The 22505-nt window shown below is 49.0% G+C and overlaps 1 protein-coding gene across 6 annotated transcripts in view; it reads left to right on the forward strand.

Annotated features, from left to right (window-relative positions):
* CDA (cytidine deaminase) overlaps positions 1-22505 on the forward strand; it is a 64787-nt gene that overhangs the window by 35705 nt on the left and 6577 nt on the right. Inside the window, exons 1-6 of one of the 6 annotated variants that reach the window (XM_054008868.1) lie at positions 4662-4781; positions 5863-5955; positions 6587-6735; positions 7871-8061; positions 14786-15023; positions 20834-20945. In XM_054008868.1, the coding sequence (XP_053864843.1) occupies positions 14828-15023; positions 20834-20945 (308 nt within the window). In that variant the 5' untranslated portion in view covers positions 4662-4781; positions 5863-5955; positions 6587-6735; positions 7871-8061; positions 14786-14827. Of the gene's footprint in view, positions 1-4661; positions 4782-5862; positions 6736-7465; positions 8062-14013; positions 14201-14785; positions 15024-20833; positions 20946-22505 lie in introns of those variants that run through there. The other 5 variants (XM_054008873.1, XM_054008871.1, XM_054008870.1 and 2 more) reach the window with 5 other exon arrangements.

Consider the following 22505-nt stretch of genomic DNA (forward strand, 5'->3'; position numbering starts at 1 on the left):
GTGGAAGAAGCCCTCGCCACTGAACTGCTGCCGAAGACCCGGAGCAGAAGAAGCTCCAGGTCTTTGGCAACAGGTCCTTAACTTGCTCCGGGTGTGTTCAGTGGTACTGAAGGACCCACCGAAAACTCTCGTGGAGGCCCCTGAAAACTCTCGTGGGGGCCCCTGCAGGACCTGGGGCCTGGGGCAAATTGCCCGACTTGCCCCCCTCTCCCCCGGGCGGCCCTGGAGTATAGTGGGACAATTGCATCCGGTGTCTTTCATATGACACTCCTGTGAATACACCCCACAATGGTATTAGCCTTTTTCTCAACTGCATCACATTGTTGACTCTCATTCAATTTTTGATCCACTGTAACCCCAGATCCTTTCCAGCAGTACCGTCACTTAGCCAGTTCTTCCCCGTTTTGTAGTTGTGCGTTTGATTTTTCCTTCCTAAGTGAAGTACTTTGTTACTTATCTTCATTTAATTTCATATTGTTGATTTCAGACCAATTCTCCGATTTTTTTCAAGGTCATTTTGAATTTGAATCCTGTCCTCCAAAGGGATTACAAACCCCTCCCAGCTTGTGTCATCTGCAATTATCCACTCCATTATCCAAACCATTAATGAAAAGATGGAATAAGAGACTCAGCCTTTTCAACAGCAGCCCCTCAACTTGAAAAAGGGGAGGGGGACAGAGGTACCTAGGATAAAATGGAAGGCGAAAACCCACACGCATTCCCAAGACAGCTGAGCCCCTATTCAGGGTGGTTTGTTATCCCTTCAAAAAAGGGAAGGGGACTAGGAGGCAAGCCTGTGAGAAAACATCAGCTTTCTATCTTAGTGACTCCAAGGCAACAGACATGAAACCAAGAAGCAAAATGATCAGATTCAGCCTTGAGAGCGCCAATGCTTTAACATTCCCCTCACTGCAAGCTGGACTGAACTGCTAAAAAGTCCTGACCAGCAGCCCCCCAGCCCCTCCCTGCTCTGTGTGTCTCTGGCTCCAGTTTAATTCAGAAAAAGCTTTTTTATGGCTCTGCGTTTTAAAAAAATCTCGAAGTCACTCGATCGATAAATCCTCTCCTTGGCTAAATAAACTTGGGGATATCAGTTAGCAGGAAAACTCTGGGTTATTCAGAGGCCCCTCGTTACAGTAGGGGCGATCGATACAAGAGGCGCGTAAGTAGTCGCTCCTTTGTATTATTCATACCGGCATTGATTGGCTAGGAGAAAGATGGAATAATTCCGTGGGCAGCGTTGCCCCTCTCACAGGCTGTGCCCGTGATGCACTGCTGAACGTGAGTTACAGGTCCCCTCTCTGTGCCCGATCCATAGAGGATGAGTCCACGACAGCCCAGCTAGGGAACCTGAGATTTTTCAGCTCAAGCTGTAGCAGTTTATGGCTTTTAGATCTGGAGGTCCCCAATTCAATTTCTGGTGCGTCGGCCAAGATAGCAGTGGTTACATACCCTTGCCAAATATTTCATATTCCTACTAGGGATGGAGGAAGCCATTCAAATCAACTAAGAATCCACCCAAGACTTGGACCACAGCAGCTGATATCTGGCAATGTCGGGAATCTCACAAAAGAGAGACTGTTCCCAGGAGTTGACCAGCCCAGGCTGTTAGCCAGAGGGATTAAGGCAGTGGTTCTCAAACTTGGGCTGCCGTTTGTTCAGAGAAAGCCCCTGGCAGGCTGGGCCGATTTGTGTACCTGCCGCGTCCGCAGGTTTGGCTGATCGCGGCTCCCAGTGGCCGCGGTTCGCTGCTCCAGGCCAATGGGGGCTGCAGGAAGGATGGTGGAGCAGGGCACTTCTAGGGAATGCGGGCACAGCTGCAGAAGAAAGGCGTCGGATAGGAATGCACCAGTTTTGCTTGGTGGCTACAAAGCGTGAAGTCTGCACTGCAGCCCCCCCCCACCCTCCACCCCCGTCCAGGGTTCAGAACTGAAGAGAAGAAAGGTGTGGAGAGGTACAGTCATGAAAATGTTAGGGGAGAAGACATGGAAGCCCAGGGAGGAGTGTGGGGCTGAGTCTCGGGGTCCTCAGGGAGAAGAGAACCACCCTCTGAAGACAGGCACTTCTAAGCGGTGTCTAAAATAGATCATGCTGTTGAAACACAAAGCAGCCTCCCAGTGGTGTAGTAACAGCTTCCTCCGGTGCAGCGACACAGGCTGCTCAGAGACAATGGGGTGTCCCTAGGATTCACAACAGGCCTCCTCCCTCAGCCACACGGGCACACCTGGGCTGTCTCACCTTTCAAGGTCTGTGACAGTGAGGGCGGTAACCGGTATCTTGTATGCTCTCATCAGCCACTCACCTGTACACAGGGCCTGTACTGTGTCCAGATATCCCTCAGCAGGGCAATGAACCCCTGAGGACTGTTTGCTGAGTCACCTGGTGTCATGGAGTTGAGTCTCTCTGGCTGGGGGGACAGACCAATGCTTTGTTAACTGCCTCCCGGGCTGGGAGCCACAGTCCTGGATCCATAAAGGCAGCATCCCCGCGCCCCGCCCCGTGTCTTTACTGGGGGTTCTGTTCGGCCGCCTTGTGCACTCAGGCACTTAAGGAAACCAGGGAGGTCCCATCTGCGAGAGGAGGGGTCTTAGAGAGACCAGGTGGGGAGGCCAGAGGTTTTATTGGACCCACGTCTGTTGGTGATAGAGACCAGCTTGATCCAATAAAAGATAAGACCTCACCCACCTGCTCTCTCTACTATCCTGGGACCAGCCGGGCTACAACAACGCTACACATGGGAAACTAAGGCAGTTATGGATCCTATACCACTTGGACACTGATTCGTAGCTTGCCTCTGTCAATCGTGGCTGACAGTCCTCCTCTGACAGCCGTTTATGAAACGCGTTTGGCCTCTCCGCCTAGTCCCGACCTGACAAGTATCCACAGGGTCGTGGCCCCTTGTTGGCAGCACAGCAGAGAAACCCGCGGCTGAATGCACCATGCTGAGGCCTGGCCTACTCTCCCGTGCGGCAGGTGCTGGATTCATCAATCCCCTGCATCACAGACTCCCTGCCTTCCATTGCCTGCATTCCTTCAACCTTTCTGTATTAAAATGAAAAGCTGACTTTAATGCCACCGGTCCCGGCCCAAAGGCATCAGATACCAAGAGGGACCCATGAGCGGCACACGGGAACCATGTACAACCGCGCTATTGGCAGATCCCTAGGATCGACTTTGCTTCCCTCTCGTGCCTCGAGGGCGACTCCTCCATGGCAGGGTGGAGGTACATAAGTGGGGCATTGTGGGAGGAGCTGGTACTGCCACTGGGCATGCCAATAATTGTTCCGTGGAGAACGGGTTTCAGACTCCAGGGCTGTCAAGCCATCCTTTCCTGAGTGTTTAAAAAAAGGGAGGGTCAAGAAGCAATGATCTGCATCTCTTCTTGGTGTTTTCATTGAATGCTCTTTTTACCACCTTCTTTCCAAAGAGTTTATAAAACAACTGTTACCGGACACAGCTGTCAGTGCTGACAGTTACACCCTGCAAATGAAGATGGGCCCGTGATTCTCATTTGGATCCAGAGATGGGTGTCCAGTGCCCCCAAAATCTGGGAATGTTCCGCTTCGACCCACGGTTTTCATTCAGCCCACTATGACAACTCAGGCGCCATTTGCAAATTCTGATTGGACCGGGAAGCAAAGTTTGAGGGTGTTAAAATCTCGGGGTTTGGGCCAGGCCCAGAAAGGGTGACCAGATAGCAAGGGTGAAAAATTGGGACAGAGGTGGGGGGTAATAGGTGCCTATATAAGAAAAAGCCCCGAATATCGAGACTGTCCCTATAAAATCGGGACCTCTGGTCACACTAGGCCCAGGTCAGCCTGGAAGGCTAGTGAGCCTCTCCCAGGCAATTCAGTAATTCCCCCCAAGGAAGAAAGCAAAAATACAGAAGGAAAGCAAGCTGGACTCAACTATCAAATATACCAAGGAAGTGGGACAGTCTCCAACAGCTGGAAAACAGTCTCTTAATTAACAGTGAATTAGGCTCCTGCAGTAAGATAAAGGGAAGACAATGTGACATAATTAAAGAACAATGAGAGCAAATTGCTTTGCATGCCCCTGTGCACCCCTCCCCAGCAGGGTCTTGCTGCAAATCAGAATCGTTTGCTCCCACTGTCGCTTCCATTTGATCCTGGATGTCCTCATTTATCCTGGTCTGCCCATCACCCACAGGGGCTCTCTGATGCCTGCCCCACCGTCCTGTACTGGGTCAAACCTTAGCACGCAGCTCCCATCTCCCTTGGCTGTCTGATTTTATTCATTACATATGACACTTGGCTATGAGATTAAGAAAACAATCCGTTAAACAAAATAGTCCTGTCCCCCTGCAACTTTCCTTCTCTGAAATTTGTCTGTCCCGCCCTTTGGAGGCTTCTGTGGCACATTTTAACAAACAAGCATCCAACATTTGGACCACAGATAGTTAACAAAAAAATCTAGACATGGCTTAGCCACATGCCAGACTCAAACTCCCTAGCGTGGCTTTCATCTGTAGATCAAAAATCATGGAATCCAAAATACAGTTACTCGAATGCACCATCTAGTGGTTCACTGGAACTCCCACAGATTCATTCCACATGCATTCCTCTAAACTAGCATTTCACAACCTTTTTGATACCAAGGACCCGCTTGCTGCCTTCCTAAACTGTGTCAGGGAGATCTCAGGGATCAGCGCCGATCCACAGACCGGTTGTTGAGAAACACCGCTCTAGACAATAATACTGTGCAGTAGATCTAAAGAACTCAGTACACTTTCCCAGCCTCACAACATGCCCATGAAGTAGGTAAGTTAATTATTATTATTATTTACTTATTCCTTGTATTGGGAAAGCCTCTAGGAGTGCCCCACTCCTGGATCAGGACCCCATAGTGCTAGGCACTGTGAAAACACAGAACAAAAGACTGACCCTGCCCCAAGGAGGTTCAAATGTTTAACTTTCATACAATTTTGTCTTATTAACGTCATTTCACGGATGGATGAGGAACGAGGTTGAGAAACTTGGCCAGGATCTCTCTGTGAGTCACTGGCAGAGCCACGGATAGAATCCAGAAGTCTTGTCTCCCAGAGCTGTGCCCTGACCACTAGACAACGCTGCCATCTGCATTAACTGAATTAATTCATTCAGCTATTCGTATTAACTGGAAATCTTGGGGTACGGTGGCATTCCAGCTTTCAGTATCTTGTGATCAGTGTATTTACACATGAAAAATTACAAGAAAGCAGATATATACGTTTTCTAACACAGGTGACTTAAATAGAATATGAAAGTCTAATTACCAAGCACCTTTGTTACATTAAATCTATGTGCATTTTAAATTGGTGATGACAGATACTCAGCTCAAAGTAGTTTTCAAAGAGAGAGGGGCTCGTTCTAATTCTGCATGGTATTTTATAGCCCCATGTAGATCCATTAAATATTTTCTGCTTATGCAAGATCTCCAGGATGAAATTACCCTAACAGATCATCTGTGAGTTCTTACAGATGCTAAGGACCAGACCCCCTCAGCTGCTGTAAATATGCATAGGCAATTGATTTACACTTCCCGAGGATCTAGTTGTCTGAGTATGAATTATCTGCAGATGTCATTCTTAATAAATAATCTGTGCAATTTATTCCATGATTTCCAGGCTGGGCAGAATTTTGTGATACTAGATGTTGAGTCTCTGAGTAAATTCCAGACAGAACCTGGCTCTTTAATGTTTAACTGATTCGCAGTTTTGACCCTTGGAATGGGACCTGGATTATTGTACCATAAATTGAGCCAGATTAAAGGCTGGTGGGTGCGCAGCCTTTAGGTTAGGTGACTCTAGGCTCCAGTTTTGTAAACTACCTTTAAAAAAATTCCCCTTTCCTTTTTTTTTAGCTTGCTCCAGCCAGGATCCTTCTGCTGCGGAGATGTGCAGCGGCAACATACAGCCCACCAAGGCCTGGAACAGAACGGGAGTACATCGTGAAGGTCGGGGGTGTTAACGTTCTCCTATAATCTCTCCTGACATGAGTGAAATGGGGGAGAGACGGTTTTAACCGTTCTCTTCCTGGGCTAATTCCAGCTTTAAGAAAGTTGGCGATAAAATGGGACTTGAATTTCAGCAGGAAATTAGCTTTTAAAAAGGGGCTTCATCCTGGGAAGTGCTGAGCGGGAGCCACTGCTGTGGGTGGGAATCTCAGGATGTCACAGGACATGCTCTGCACTTCGCAGTGTCAGGTCATAAACACAACATGGGACTGTATCCCTGAAAGGAGATCAGACCATGCCTCTTGGTGACTCTAAGTCACAGGGTCCTGGTCAGGAGTGGCAGCAGATCTCTAAAAGTGGGTGTGGGCCACTGGTGCATGAACTGTGGCCCTGCCCCTTTCCCCCCCCCCGAGGCCCTGCCCCCGTACCGCCCATTCCCCTGGGGCCCCGCCCCCTTGCTGCCTCTTCCCCCCAAGACCTCGCTCCCTTCTCTCCGCTCCCTCCCTCCTGTCGCTCGCCCTTACAGCTGGTAAAAAGTGTGAGGGCTAAGCCCCCTGGCCCTCCTTCTTCCGGCACCCCTGGTCCTGGTTCTTCTTTCTCGTGTTTCTCCCTCCCTCTCTCACACCTGCAGAAAGGATCCCGTGGAACAGGGAATAGTGTGACCCTGGTAGCGTGAAGCAGAACGTTTCTGTGAGCAGAGGTGCAGTCGGAGACAAGACACAGTTCGTTGTCAAGCAGCAGCGCCCCCCTGCACGAGGAAGGACAGCGGGCTCCACTCCTGTACGAGTAAAAGCCTCTTGACACATGTTTTCCTCAGAACATACTCTGTGTTCCCCTTCGGACCGTGCCATTCCTCACAGGGAGACCGAATGTAAAGCAATGTCCCCCTGGCAATAGGAACATAGGATAGATTTGGCCTCACAGATCCAGCCAGTGACCCATCTAGTCCAGTAGCTACCCCTTGGCAGTGACCAATCCCTAAACGCTGTTAGGAGGTGAACTGGAAACTTTCCCACAATGCAGTTAGCCAGCAGTACAATGCTGTGGCTAGAGGGGGAAACACCTTTCCTGACCCTCAGGTAATCAGCAGAAGCCTTGGAACGTGAGATTTGATTCCATGAGATAGGAATATCTCACCGTCCATAAAAGTGAATGTTATCAGTGGCTGTGAAATGATCCAGCCACAGCGTTTGACTCACTGCGGCATGGAACAGGGTCTATAACCGGCAGTGGGTGACGACAAGCTTCTCCAGTCAGGGGCAATAGCAGGTGAACTAAATGCTCCCGGGAGATGTGTGTCAGCCAGGGCAGGTTGGACACAGCTCCCCACAGAGTGTGGCAACGCCAGTCATACAGCAGTGTGATGATGGGTGTGTGCACCACACAGGCTCCAAAAGGGTAATATGGGAAGCCAGTGGACCTACTGGGAGAGGCAGGGTGAAGTTCAGCAGAGAAGGAGCTGGCAGAGGACTATAAACTGAGGAAGTTGAGAGCAGAAGAGGGCAGCAGGCAAGGAGAGAGTCTGCAGTCACTCTCTGGGATGAGAGAAAGCCAATAGACCAGCTGGGAGCCCAGCCGGAGTCGAGAAGGTTGGCAAGCAACCAAGGGAGGCGTAGAGCAGTGGCAGGGAGTGAAGCAGGCTGCAATGGCAAGCCCTGATAAAAGGGCACAATCCGGACTTCCAGGAGAAAGCTCAGTGGAGGAACAGCAAAAGGGATTTAAGAGGCATGAAAGGCCAAGCCCAAGGAGGGCAGAAGTTGGTTTGGGTTTATTAGGAGATTCCAGGGAAGGTTCTTGAGGGGCTTTTTCACGGGGGAGGGGGAACTTATTCTGCTCTTAACTGACACACCTGTTCATTTTACCTGTCACTTGGGTTACCCATAATGCTCTTGATCCTGTTGGTTAATTATTACAGGCACTGGGCCTTCAGCAAGAGATTCCCCCAGCTCAGCCCCCTCTACCCGAGCCTGCATCAGAGTCTGAGCACTGACTTCCCCATGGTAAAGGACCCTGGTGTTGCACGCAGGGCTCCACTGCCACAGACGAGTGTGACAAGGGAGTAAACCCTTGGCACGAGCCGATCTGAAAGAATGCCTAAGGGATCAGGTGAGAGTGAGTTTCTATCAGCTGCAGGACAGAGTCCCTAGTATCCTACAGAGACAAGGTGGGTGGGGTAATATCTTCCAGCTGCTGCACAAACACACAGCAAGAGATGAGAGCTGGGTGGGGAAAAAATTCTGCAGAGAATTTCAATCAAAACAGAACAAAAAATTGCTTTCATCAAAGCTGTCAGTGGAAAATTTTGACTTTTAATAAAAAAATAAACCCACCAGAAATTGTTCAGTGTTTGGCCAGAACATTTTAAAAAAAAAATGTCTAGGAAAACAGATACTTTCCATGTAAATTTTTTTTCACCTAAAACCGAACCGCTGTCTCCGAAGAGGCAACGCTCTCCCCTGGGTACAGCACTACGCTGGGAGCCAGGCTGCTAGTCTTGGTGTGCCTCCGCCTTGCTGCATGACCTTGAGTAAGTCACGTCCATCCTCTGTTCCATGGTTTTCCCCTCCCACCCCCACCTTTTCTCTCTCTTGTCTAGTTAAATGGTACGTTTCTAAGGGCAGAGAGGGTTTTCTTATAGGGCTGGTCGAAAATTTTCCATCTAACCCGGGGTGGGCAAACTTCTTGGCCCGAGGGCCACATCTGGGTGTGGAAAGTGTATGGTGGGCCATGAATGCTCACGAAGTTGGGGCGTGGGGGGGGGGGTGAGGGCTTGGAGTGCGGGCTCTGGGGTGGGGTTGGGGGTGCAGGAGGGTGCTCCAGGCTGGGACCAAGAGGGATCAGGGCTGGGGCAGGGGTTGTGGCATGGAAGGGGATCAGGGATGCAGGCTCTGGGGGTGCGCTTACCTCAAGCAGCTCCCAGAAGTAGTGGCATGTCCCCCCTCCAGCTCTACATGGAGATGTGGCCAGGAAGCTCTGCGCGCTGTCCCATCCGCAGGCGCCACTTCTGCAGCTCCCATTGGCTGTAGTTCCCGGCCAATGGGAGCTGCAGGGGTGGTGCTTGGGGCGGGGACAGCGTGCGGAGCCTCCTGGCTGCCCCTATGCTTAGGTGCCAGACGGGGGACATGCCGCTGCTTCTGGGAGCCATGTGGAGTGGGGCAAGCCCCTGACTCCATTCCCCGGCGGGAGCTTGAGGGCTGGATTAAAACATCTGGAGGGCCAGATGTGGCTCCCGGACCGTAGATGGCCCACCCCTGACCTAACCCCTTTTCAGTGGAAAATTGGGTTGGCGGGTTGTGCAGAACCTAGCACCAAGTGGGCTCTGATCCCAGCTGGAGCTGGTAGGCAGCCCTGCAATACGACGGATCATAACAGCAATAACTGGTTAAAGCGGCATTTTGAAGCTAACTTGCCTTTCCTGGGTTGAGTCTGGGCAAAATGCGATCATTAAAAGTAACCATCCAGCTAAATGCCAAGCAGGAACAGAATGACGGCCTGTTCCGTACGGAACCTTTCAGAGAAAATGAGTGCATTTCTCATCATGAATCAGAAGTCTCCCTAGCTTTAATGGAGAGGGTGGGGAGTAATTTTTAACTGAATAAATAACAGCTGGAATAGCACGATCAGTACAGTAGCCCCTGTATTCGTTACTTAGATATTCAACTTTGCCTGTAAATCACCCGGATGGCCTAGCTGAGGGACAGTCTAGTGAGAGAGAGTTGTCTCTTTGTGCACAGGGTAAGCTGGCAGAATGATTCAGCAGGAAAACAGCTGCAGTCAGCACGGTGTCTTCCTCCAGGGTTAGTGTTTATAACCACAAAGTACACAGAAAATTCCCCAGCCTGAGGTTCATCCCAGTCCTTTGACCTGACCTTCCCACGCTGCCTCCCAAGCAGCCAAATTATTCCCCTTTCCCTCACCCTCTAAGCACCTGGTCTAGCCACTTATCAGAGTAGCAAGCACAATGGGATGTCAAATGCCACTATGCTTGTTCATAGGGGCCCGGGTAGAGCCCCTGCCCCCAGACATTCATTGAATTGTCAGGGTTATTCATTCGAGGAAGAAGAACCCAAGGTCAGGTCTGTGGGAGGGAGTCCTTTAAGGTCACAGAAATATTTAATCATAACATCTTTCAGGGCACGCCTGGCTGAGCACTGCAGTTTTTACCGAAAAGCGACACCCATAAGCTGATAGCCAGTTTATGGGTGTAGCGTTTTGGCAAAAACAGCTGATTTCATTGCCTGAGCTCCACTGAATTCCGACTGGCTCTTGGCCCCCAGATCTGGCTAGCAGCACCTGTGAATCTTTCTCTCCGACGGATTTTTTAATTTGGGGGCCAGATTCCTAGTTGTAGGTGCTCGGCACTTCTGATCATTCCTAGAAGCCTAATACTGTGTAAGTCGTCAACTCCTCTACCCCACATTGGCGAATGCAAGACGCATTATCCAGTCTACTTTGAAGGCCTAGAGCAGGGGTTCTCGCAACAAATGTTTTGGTGGCCTCAGAGTGCGGCCACCAACTCCTGGTGGCTGCACTGATACTTTTCCCCTAATATACTTAGTTAACTTTAGGAAGGACAATTAAATATGCACAGATGCACATCCAAATCATTGTAATGTATATTTGTAGGGTTTTTTGGCAGATTCAATAACAAAAATAATGCTGACTTCCCCTTCAGCTCCCCCGCCACCCCATCTCCCTCTACACACACATATCCAGGGCTTAGTGGGTCCTGGGGCTTGCTATGAAAAGTGATATTTGTATATTTGTTAATATCACAGCACACGTAGTAGCTACCTGGGAAGCTATGAAAAGTGTTATTAACAAACATACAAGTATCACTTTTCACAGATAGCTAGTAAGTCTGCTGTGAAAAGCGATACTTGCATGTTTGTTAATATCACTTTTCTCAGCAAACCCCAGGACCCATTAAGCCGTGGATGGGGGGGGGGGGGGCGAAGGGAGAGGCAGCAGGGGCCAGAGGGGATGGTGGGATGGATGAGGGACCGGGGGAGGCAGTGGGGGCCCGGGACAATAGGGAGATGGATGAGAGGACAAGACAGCAGGGTCCTGGGGTGGGGAGGGTGTTTTGGATATAGGGCTGTCAAGGCTGCTTCCCCACTCTGAACTTTAGGGTACAAATGTGGGGGCTTGCATGAAAACTTCTAAGCTTAACTACCAGCTTAGATCTGGTCCGCTGCCACCATTCCCAAGTGGATTCCCTTCCCTGGGAAGCCTTGAGAAACTCTTCACCAATTCCCTGGTGAATACAGATCCAACCCCCTTGGATCTTAAAACAAGGAGAAATTAACCATCCCCCCTCCTTCCTTTCACCAACTCCTGGTGAATACAGATCCAACCCCCTTGGATCTAAAAACAAGGAAAAATCAATCCGGTTCTTAAAAAGAAGGCTTTTAATTAAAGAAAAAGGTAAAAATCATCTCTGTAAAATCAGTATGGAAAATAACTTTACAGGGTAATCAAACTTAAAGAGCTCAGAGGACTCCCCTCTAGCCTCAGGTTCAAAGTACAGCAAACAAAGATGAACACTCTAGTAAAAGGTACATTTACAAGTTGAGAAAACAAAGGCAAACTAACACGCCTTGCCTGGCTATTTACTTACAAGTTTGAAATAGGAGAGACTTGTTTAGAAAGATGTGGAGAACCTGGATTGATGTCTGGTCCCTCTCAGTCCCAAGAGCGAACAAACAACCCAAACAAAGAGCACAAACAAAAGCCTTCCCCTCCCACCCCCCCCCCCAGATTTGAAAGTATCTTGTGGTGTCCGCCAGGTTACCTGAGCTTCTTAACCCTTTACAGGGAAAAGGATTTTGGAGTCTCTGGCCAGGAGGGATTTTATAGTACTGTACACAGGAGAGCTGTTACCCTTCCCTTTATAGTTATGACAAGGGCCGTGGGAGGCAGCGGGGGCCTGCATGGACACAGGGGCGATGCGGGTGGGTGGCCAGAGCCAGTGGCTGCTGCCGTGCAGCCAGGGCTGGGGCTCAGTGCCCACAGCCAGAACCCGGAGCTGGGTGCCGGAGCCCAGGAGTGCGTGGCTGGAGTCAGGAGTCAGCGCTCGCCACGGCGTGGCTGGAGTCAGCGCTTGCTGCTGCGCGGCCAGGGGTTGGCATCCAGGGCCAGCTCCCACCACCGCGTAGCCAGAGCCCGGGAACAGAGCTGTGGGTCGGCACCTGCTGCCGGGCAGCTGGGGATCAGTGCCAGGGGCTGGGGCCGCATGGCCGGAGCAGTGGGTTGGTGCCTGCCACTGCGTAGCCAGAACAGGGGACCAGAGGCCGACTAAGCTCTGTGGCTGGAGCCCGGGGCCGCACGGCCAGGATCCTGAAGTCCCGCCACTGGACACTGCCGCCCAAACCCTCTCCCCCCCAACGTGGGTCAAGAACTCACCTTGCTTCTGCAGCTCTGTGCCCCACCTCTCTCCAGAGGTGGTGCAGGGCACCACATCCAGAAGCAACAAGGAGGGAGGAGAGGCCGATGCTTTGTACCCCCGCCTCCCCCATCACTGCCCAGGAGGGTGTCGTGGCCACACAAAAAGCCCCTGGTGGCCGCATGCGAGAAACGTTAGCCTAGAGTCACAGAGTTGCTGAGCACTTGAATCTCCCTGTGATTTCCGTAGGAGTTGTGGGTGCTCGGCACGTGTGATAATTGGGCCCTAACGAGCAATATTTCAAAGAGCTCAGTGCCGGGGTACGTGCTGGGTTCTGAGCACTCTTGACAATCTTGCCTCAGTTTGGATACCGAATACTTGGCAAGCGTGCCCTATCTCTAGGCTTGGCAGAATTCAATTTTTATTTTTTTATCATTTCGACGGATAATATCAATTATTTTTAAGCATTTTTTCCCATTTAAATTGTCACAGTGGTGGGAAATTATGGGTGTGGGGGCGCCAGATAATAGGGGAGATCAGATATTAATTATTTAATGACAGCAGACACCGAGATTCAAAAAGTCAAACCTTTATAACCGTTAGACCAGGGGTGGGCAACCTTTCAGAAGTGGTGCACGGAGTCTTCATTTATTCACTCTGATTTAAGGTTTGGCGTGCCAGTCATACATTTTAACGTTTTTAGAAGGTCTCTTTCTATAAGTCTATAATATATAACTAAACTATTATTGTAAATAAGGTTTTAAAAATGTTTAAGAAGCTTCATTTAACATTAAATTAAAATGCAGAGCCCCCTGGACAGGTGGCCCGGACCCGGGCAGTGTGAGTGCCACTGAAAATCAGCTCGTGTACCGCCTTAGGTTGCCTACCCCTGCATTAGACACAATCTGACAACCTCACATGTCAAAATATACAAAGTAAATATCCTGAAATCAAACCCTAATACGTTCTCAAGCAGCATTTTTCTTACTTTGCCTATTTGTACATTTTAGATGATTATTGATGGAAATATTATTTCATGGGTTTGTGTGTTTATGGTGAAATTGACATTTACTGATCAAAATGTAAATCCTTCCAAGTCTTCATAGGTGCTGGAACTGGGGGTGCTGCTGCACCCCTGGCTTGAAGTGGTTTCCATTCTATCCAGGGTTTACAGTTTGATTCAAAGGCTCTCAGCACCCCCACTATACAAATTGTTCCAGCACCCCTGGCCTACCTATCTCTCACTATCAGCTCGGGTTTGTCACTGAGTGTCTGTAGTCCTGTTTCAGAGGAGTAGCCGTATTAGTCTGTATCAGCAAAAACAACGAGGAGTCCTTGTGGCACCGTAGAGACTAACAAAGTGGGTACTAGCCCACGAAAGCTCACGCCCAAATAAATGTGTTTGTCTCTAAGGTGCCACAAGGACTCCTCGCTGTTGTTTCTGTAGTCCTGGTATTTCCTTGCAGTTTTTCCTCTGCGCCTCCTGAATTTCCTCCCCATGCCAATTCACCTCCTGGCAAAATGCCCCAGCCTGACGCACTGAAAGGACAGGGGAGCTGCAGAGCTGGGCAGAAAGTGGGTGGCGCTTGCTGACAGCTCTCCAGCGGTTCCACTAGCCGAAAGGCACTTTGAGAATCAGCTCGGACCACAGAGGGTGGAAGCTGCTTTTGCTAATGCAGAGCCAATCAGAGCCAGGCGGTCAGGGCATAGCAGACTTTAGCCAATCATGTGGGAAGCCTGGTGCTGTGAAGATGAATGTAGAGCCCTCCAAGCTGGAGCCTGTTGCTTCTTTGTTGCTGCATTGTCATGGGACGGCTCCTTCCCTGAAAGCTCCTTTTCAAGCAGAGAGTCCTACCAAAGGTATATGCTCATCTTCAGCCCCAGCTTGCTCCCACAGAGGTACGGCAGCGGGGAGACAGACTGTCCGGGGTGGAGAAGGACAGCTCCATTGCAGAGAGAGGAGAGGCAGACAAGAGAGAGAGAGAGCGATCAGGTGCACTGAATTGCTCTGGACACCTCATGGAGACAGCGCGCAGACCAGTGCAGAGATACTGGTGAAAACTTAGAGCACGCCTCACAGGCTGCCCATGAATCCACCCTGTCCTACACACTCTCAGAGGGGGAATGCAGCCAGGTCTGGGAACGCTCACGCACACTTAGAGCTGAGCTAACCGGTAGACTCCTGAGCTAGAGGACTACGTAACACAGGAAAATCTTGAGCCACTGACAGAGGATGAGAGTGAGAGAACCGAATTGCAACACATACACTCGCGAGGAAGACACACGCAAATCCTCCACTCACTGGCACGTCCGCCACATATACACAGTGAGTCAGTCTATCTCACACACACACACACACACACACACACACACACACACTGTCTTCAGAAGCGGAGACTGGCACTTCCTCTTGCTCACACCTGTTTTTCCCCTCACTTGCTGCAGTTGCCAAGAGGAGAAGTCCTGCAGATACCTGTGAGTGTAACCATGGCCCAGGTGCAGTACGACTGTTCCAGGGGGAATCATCAGAACATCACCAATTCAACAGCCTCCCCCGTGGGACAGGAGCAAATTCAACTCCTGTTGCACGTCTGCAAGGAAGCTAAGAAATCTGCTTACTGTCCATATAGTCACTTCCCAGTGGGAGCAGCACTACTGACTTGTGATGGGAAGATCTTCTCTGGTAAGTAAAAAGAACAGGAGTACTTGTGGCACCTTAGAGACTAACACATTTATTAGAGCATAAGCTTTCGTGGGCTACAGCCCACTTCTTCGGATGCATATAGAGTGGAATAAATATTGAGGAGACATACATACACACATACAGAGAGCATGAACAGGTGGGAGTTGTCTTACCAACTCTGAGAGGCCAATTAAGTAAGAGAAAAAAAACTTTTGAAGTGATAATCAAGCTAGCCCAGTACAGACAGTTTGATAAGAAGTGTGAGAGTACTTACAAGGGGAGATAGATTCAATGTTTGTAATGGCTCAGCCATTCCCAGTCCTTATTCAATCCTGAGTTAATTGTGTCTAGTTTGCATATCAATTCCAGCTCAGCAGTCTCTCGTTGGAGTCTGTTTTTGAAGTTTTTCTGTTGTAAGATAAAAAGAACAGGAGTACTTGTGGCACCTTAGAGACTAACAAATTTATTAGAGCATAAGCTTTCGTGGACTACAGCCCACTTCTTCGGATGCTCTAATAAATGTTTTAGTCTCTAAGGTGCCACAAGTACTCCTGTTCTTTTTGCGGATACAGACTAACACGGCTGCTACTCTGAAACCTGTTGTAAGATAGCCACCCGCAGGTCTGACATTGAATGGCCAGACAGGTTAAAGTGTTCTCCCACTGGTTTTTGAGTATTATGATTCCTGATGTCAGATTTGTGTCCATTAATTCTTTTGCGTAGAGACTGTCCGGTTTGGCCAATGTACATGGCGGAGGGGCATTGCTGGCACATGATGGCATATATCACATTGGTAGATGTGCAGGTGAACGAGCCCCTGATGGTATGGCTGATGTGATTAGGTCCTATGATGATGTCACTTGAATAGATATGTGGACAGAGTTGGCATCGGGCTTTGTTACAAGGATAGGTTCCTGGGTCAGTGGTTTTGTTCAGTGATGTGTGGTTGCTGGTGAGTATTTGCTGTAGGTTGGGGGGGTTGTCTGTAAGCGAGGACAGGTCTGTCTCCCAAGATCTGTGAGAGTAAAGGATCATCTTTCAGTAAGTAAGGACAGCGCTCCCCCAAACGGTAACACCTCAGCTCCTGAAGAGCTGGACCCTATGCCCTCCAGTGTCTCTGAAGAAGTAGAGGCATCTCACATCCACACAGGGGAGTGACTCTGACGAAGTAGAGGCACCAGAGTCATAGAATCATAGGGTTAGAAGGGACCTCAGGAGGTCATCTAGTCCAACCCCCTCCCCAAAGCAGGACCAATCCCCAGATAGATTTTTGCCCCAGATGCCTAAATGGCCCCCTCAAGGATTGAACTCACAACCTTGGGTTTAGCAGGTCAATGCTCAAACCACTGAGCTATAGTCCCTAAAAAGGCAGAGACTTTGATAGCAACATATGGTTTGTGCCATGAGTAAAATGTTGTGCAGGAAACTTGTCCTGTATTCTTCATGTCATCATCCTTTGCTTCCCCAAGATGTGGCACTGGCCTCACTCGGCTGTAAGGTGGTTTGGATTTGGGCCGTCCTTTCCAAACTGGGTCACAATTTATAATCCGTCTCTGGTTCCGGTTTCTGTCAATGGCCTGCCTTCCTTCTCCAGCCTTGGACTAGCAAGAGGAAACTAAACCAGGAAGCCCCTTGCTTCCATCTTGTTTGTGCCCCCACCTGGGGCCACGGGCTATGAAAATGACGGCATACTCACCAGTATTGCCAGACCTTCGGATTCTATTACAAGTCTCATGATGACAGGTTTCAGAGTGGGAGCCGTGTTGGTCTGTAACAGCAAAAAGAACAAGGAGTCCTTGTGGCACCTTAGAGACTAACAAATTTATTTGGGCATGCAACCCCCGAGCATGCCCAAATAAATTTGTTAGTCTCTAAGGTGCCACAAGTAAGTTTCATGATGTTTCCAACAGCCCAGCTCCTCGAGACATGAGAGAACCTCAGCTTTCATTTTTGTAATAGTAAGTTTCTAGCCTTCATGGCTGTAGACAAAAGTTTTTGGAAAAAGGGATCCCACAAGGCTCAAAAACACAGAAAGCAAAGAAAATGACTCCACATCTGCTACTGCTACAATCTTATGATTTTCAAGCCAATCTGGGGGGGCCTGACTCATTATTTTTGCCTATGTTTCCCGGTACTCCCCCGTCTGTCTATATCCACCCATTTCTTGTCTGATGGAATGTAAGCTTTCAGGAAGGAACCACCTTTTCATTCTGTGTTTGTACAGCACTTAGTGGGGTGGGTGTGGCGGGTTGGATCACAGAAACCCCCTTGGGAGCTGCCAACTGATGTGCCAAGACTACCTCTGCCCCTGCTTTCCCTGACAGCTTAGGACTCCAGCCCCCTGTCTTGTTGAGCCAGACACGCCCGTCTGCTCCAACACAGACCCAGGGTCTGAATTACGTGCCCCAAAGCTGCAGACTTAACTGAAAGCAGCTTACAGAAGTGTTCCTGTCTTTAACGCTCAGATGCCCAACTCCCAATGGGGTCTAAACCCCAAATAAATCCATTTTACCCTGTATAAAACTTATATAGTGTAAACTCATAAATTGTTTGCCCTCTATAACACCGATAGAGAGAGATGCACAGTTGCCCCTCCCCCCCCCCGCAGGTATTAATACATACTTTGGGTTAATTAATAAGTAAAAAGTGATTTTATTAAATACAGAAAGTAGGATTTAAGTGGTTCCAAGTAGTAACGGACAGAACAAAGTGAATTACCAAGTAAAATAAAATAGAACACGCAAGTCTATGTCTAAGAAACTGAATACTAATAGAACCTCACCAGTCCCAGTAAGCTTCCTTTTACAGACAAGTCTCCTGCTAGTCTGGGTCCAGCCACCACTCACACCCCCTGTAGTTACTGTCCTTTGTTCCAGTTTCTTTCAGGTATCCTTGGGGGGTGGAGAGGCCATCCCTTTAGCCAGCTGAAGACAAAATAGAGGGGTCTCCCAGGGGTTTAAGTAGACTTTCTCTTGTGGGTGGAGACCCCCTCCTTACTCCTATGCAGAGTCCAGCTCCAAGATGGAGTTTTGGAGTCACATGGGCAAGTCACATGTCCATGCATGACTCAGTTTTTACCAGCCAAGCCACATTCCTGGGAAATCTCCGATGTGGATTGGTGTCTCCAAGTTCATTGTTGGCTTAAGTGGTTCTTGATTGGGCCAAATGCTTTACTAGGGCTATCAAGCAAGTAGACAGCCAATATTCCTAACTTCAAGTACGAAAATGATACATGCATACAAATAGGAGGAATGTATTCAGTAGATCATAACCTTTACATAGATATGTTACGTGGCACATGTAGCATAAAACATATTCTAGTTATGGCATATATACATTTATAAGCATATTCCATAAAGCCTTATGAGGGGGCACTGTCACAGTGGGGTCCTGGCCCGTAACTGGTGCTCCTAAGTGCTATTGCAATGCAAATAATCATAACGATTCTTGAAAGGTTGAGGTTGGCAATCTTGCATCTCTCTGGGGGCAGAACAGGTCGCACTGACTATGCCATTCTGTTCTGCCTGCCTGGGCCATATTGCTCTCCCTTGCTGAGCAACAAGAGGTTGCCGTCTGATCTCCTGGACTGCATTCAAATCTTTGCTGCAAAACAAGTCAGGGCTGGGAGAACTCATTGGAGTCACATCCTCTGTGATGCTGGCTAAACCTGGGCTCGGTTTCCTCTGCCTGGGCAGAGTCGAGACATCTGAGCAGGACGGGGATTTCCTCTTAGGATAGTGAACTATAGGGCATCTCTTTGTCATAGTGATAAAAGAGACAATGCTGTGGGGGTGGGAGACATGCCAGATCTTGCCTTGGATGGGGATGGCCCTTGGGTGTTCTTCCCAGGTCCCTGTGCAATCAGAAACAGGGGCCTGTTGAAGGAAAAAGGGGCAAAAAGAGATGGGTTTGGAGACCCCAGCACCACCACTTCACTCCCCTGAGAATGAAAAAGAAGAGAGCCAGGAGACCTCACCTCACTTTCGGAGAGGAGCCAGAAGGGCTCTGGGGCAGACCTACCTACTTTTCTAAAGGTTCATGGTTAGAGCAAAGTGAATAATGAAAAATATGTGTAACCCACACACCTTCTGGGGGTGGTGTTTGTCCCACCTAGTGGCACTGAGACCACTTAGAGAGAGTTAAATGAGTCAGTTGACTTTTAGCTCATGCACTAAGCTCTAGAGGTCCCAGGTTCGATCCCGCCTGACGACGACCGGGGTCTGTTGGCGTTGCATTTGTATTTGCAAATAATTATCTAATGGAAAAAAATCTGGCCCTGGAGTCTGGATATTGTGCCTTTAGGATCTCGTTCCTTCCTTTCATCAGCAAACCTGCAGTATGCATTTACAACCTCCTTTTCAGAGGTGCTGAACATCTGCAGGGCTCATTGATATCAGCTGAAGTGCTCTTCGCTTATGAAAATTAAGCTCATGCAAACATTTATGCACATACTGAACTTTACTTGCTTCCTTAAAATTAGGCACCTGCTTAAGTGCTTTGCTGTCTCAGGACCATATAGTACTTAAAATAACAAACCCTGTATAAAATACCTTGCACCTGCCTCCCCATAACAAAGCAGTCATCTAAGGAGGCAATTAAATACTGAAAAAAGACAAAGACCGACTGGCCAAAGCTACTGAAATGCACTTTAACTTTGGGACTCTGGTGATCTAACGCCATCGGATGCCATTGAACGGAGGATTCTGCTGCTAGCAGCTCCCTCTCTTCATGCAATCAGAATCCTGAGTGCTGTTAAAAGTGGTGCTGGTGATTCAGTGGGTGGAATTCTTCTGTCTGGGGCAGTCCAATACCCACCCCCCGTTGGGGTGGTAGCGGTACCCCAGGGCTGTCTTCTGAAGGTCAAAATACGCTGCAAGCTTACAGACCATGACTCCACTGACTTCAGTGGAGTTGTGCCCACTAACACCAATGCTGAATTTGGCCTATAGCCTTAAAAGGTCCCATGTCATTAATTATTCCTTATTTTAAATATTGATTTATGTTATACCGGCGCATGTTAAGAGCTTATGTAAAGAGCTGCACAAAAGAAGCCATTTGCAGTGTGCTACAAAAAGTATTATCGGTCCTACAAAACTCAACGATTCCGCTACATATTTTTTGAGGGCCATCTACTGGCACTGTATCCCTTAACTCTGTCTTTACATGTATACAGATATACAGTGCTCTCGTAGCTGGGCATAATTAGGCGGTTCAGCCCATACGGTTCTGGCCGTTTCGCAGCGTGAATAATTCTGCCTCCCTAAATCCCATCTGCAATTTCAGCTGGACACCATGCTCTCCACTTCCTCTCACATTGCTGTGTATGCTCCACCCCAGTGCTGGGCGCAGTGATTCCTGTCTATGACCTTGTAGAGCAGTGGTTCTCAAACTAGGGCCGCCGCTTGTTCAGGGAAAGCCCCTGGCGGGCCGGGCCGGTTTGTTTACCTGCCGCGTCCGCAGGTTCGGCCGATCGCGGCTCCCAGTGGCCGCGGTTTGCCGCTCCAGGCCAATGGGAGCTGCAGGAAGTGGCACGGGCTGAGGGACGTACTAGCCACCGCTTCCTGCAGCCCCCATTGGCCTGCAGTGGGGAACTGCGGCCACTGGGACCTGCGATCAACCAAACCTGCAGCCGCGGCAGACAAACCAACCAGCCCAGCCCGCCAGGGGCTTTCCCTGAACAAGCGGTGGCCCTAGTTTGAGAACCGCCGTTGTAGAGCACTCCTGGACGAAGGGCACCACATCAGTAGGTCAGACTGTATTTATTGTCAGACAAGTTTGAAAAGTAACAACGTGCTCTGTATTTCCTTTAGGCTGCAATGTAGAAAATGCCTGCTACCCCCTGGGGGTGTGTGCTGAACGCACTGCCATTCAGAAAGCCGTGTCAGAAGGGCACGTGAATTTCAGAGCCATGGCCATTGCTAGGTAAGTGAGAGCTCTGAATCACATCCCTTTGAATCATTTCAAAATGTGCTTGTACCGGAAAACTGTGCAACACTTTTGTTCCTCTAATTCTCTGCTTCCTGCGCTTTAAACACACAGGCACGTACAGCTCCGGGTGGTGGCAAGAGGCAATTGCCATCCTTTCAAAATGAGCTCTTCCTTTTACCTAATTTTTGCAGCGTCAACTTTCAAGACGGGGAGAAAAGACTGTGATTTGTTTTGTTTTGCGAGATTATCATTAAACTACATTGCAACCGCTTTTAAGACTGAGGTCTGGGTCCTGCCAGCCATTACTCATGCAAATAGTCCCTCAGAAGTGAGTAGGACCGTTTGAGGGACCCTGATCCCGCAAACTGATCTGTGCAGGACCTCACAGAACTCAACAGGGCACAGGGGTCCGGTTTGCACAATCCAGGCCCAAGTGAGCACCTAAAGGAGATGCAAAAATCAGCGGTGGGCTTTTAACTAAAGATTGAACGCAACCATCCTGGAAACCTTGCTGCGACTTTTAAATTGGTCAGCCAAAAACTGGAGGCTGCTATTTAGCTGGTCCTTACTGTAAGCTTCTGTACTGTGATGTGTCTGTAGGCTCCTAATTATTGGTTTGACACAGAGCAAGTGAGGAGTTGTTGAGAACATTTTGTGCTAATGGACTAAAAGCAGAAGCGATGTCAAATTATACTACTTGGGAATAATCCATGTCAGTAACCAGAGCCAAGGAATTAATTTTATTCAGAACAAAGGGACCACATTCATGAAAAGGGCTAATGAAGAGAGAGAAATTGTAGGTTTGCATTTTAACAATCACCCGACAGCCTCGCTTTGTTTTAGTCTCTCCTTTCAAATGTTCATGAATATTTCTAGGGATAATGAGCGGGTTTCTATATTTATATTAACCTGGTGCTTGCTAAGGAGCAGATCCTTTGTCTTCTACGCACAATGATCATCAACATTGGGAAGGAGTAAAAGCTATATGGTTCTGTAGTCCATCCTATGCAGGGTTAGCTACAAGGTACTCCTGAGTGCTTCGTGTAGGCTTGTTTTTAAACACCTTCCAATACCTCCCTCAGGAGGGTATTTCACATCCTAACAGACTTTGCGGTTAGAAAGCTGGTCCTGATATTCATTTGAAATGCACCATTCTTTCACTTCACCCCATTACTCCTAGTGATACCATCTTATGTCCCCCTTCCCCCCGAAATGATTCTCATGCCTTCCTTGATCTTAACACCTTTCAGATACTTGGAGATAGATACACAGGTGTCAGAATCCTAGTAAAGTCCAAACTGATGGGCCAGTGCTTTCCCTATGGGGCTCTCCCAGTAAGGGATGAAAACGGAGTAAATACCAGCACAGAATGGCCAATGTACACAGAAGAGGCTGAGATGCACAGAAACAGCAACATCCCCCCTTTCCACGGAAACCTCTGTGGGCTTTGGGAAGACATGACAGGTCCATGGCCAGGGACAAAGTTGCTGCCCATGTGGCATCAACCCTCCCGCCCTCAACCCTCCAAACTCACAAATCTGTGGGGATTTACTG

The sequence above is a fragment of the Malaclemys terrapin genome, chromosome 19, assembly GCF_027887155.1.
Source record: "Malaclemys terrapin pileata isolate rMalTer1 chromosome 19, rMalTer1.hap1, whole genome shotgun sequence".
In the NCBI taxonomy this organism is placed as follows: Eukaryota; Metazoa; Chordata; order Testudines; family Emydidae; genus Malaclemys; species Malaclemys terrapin.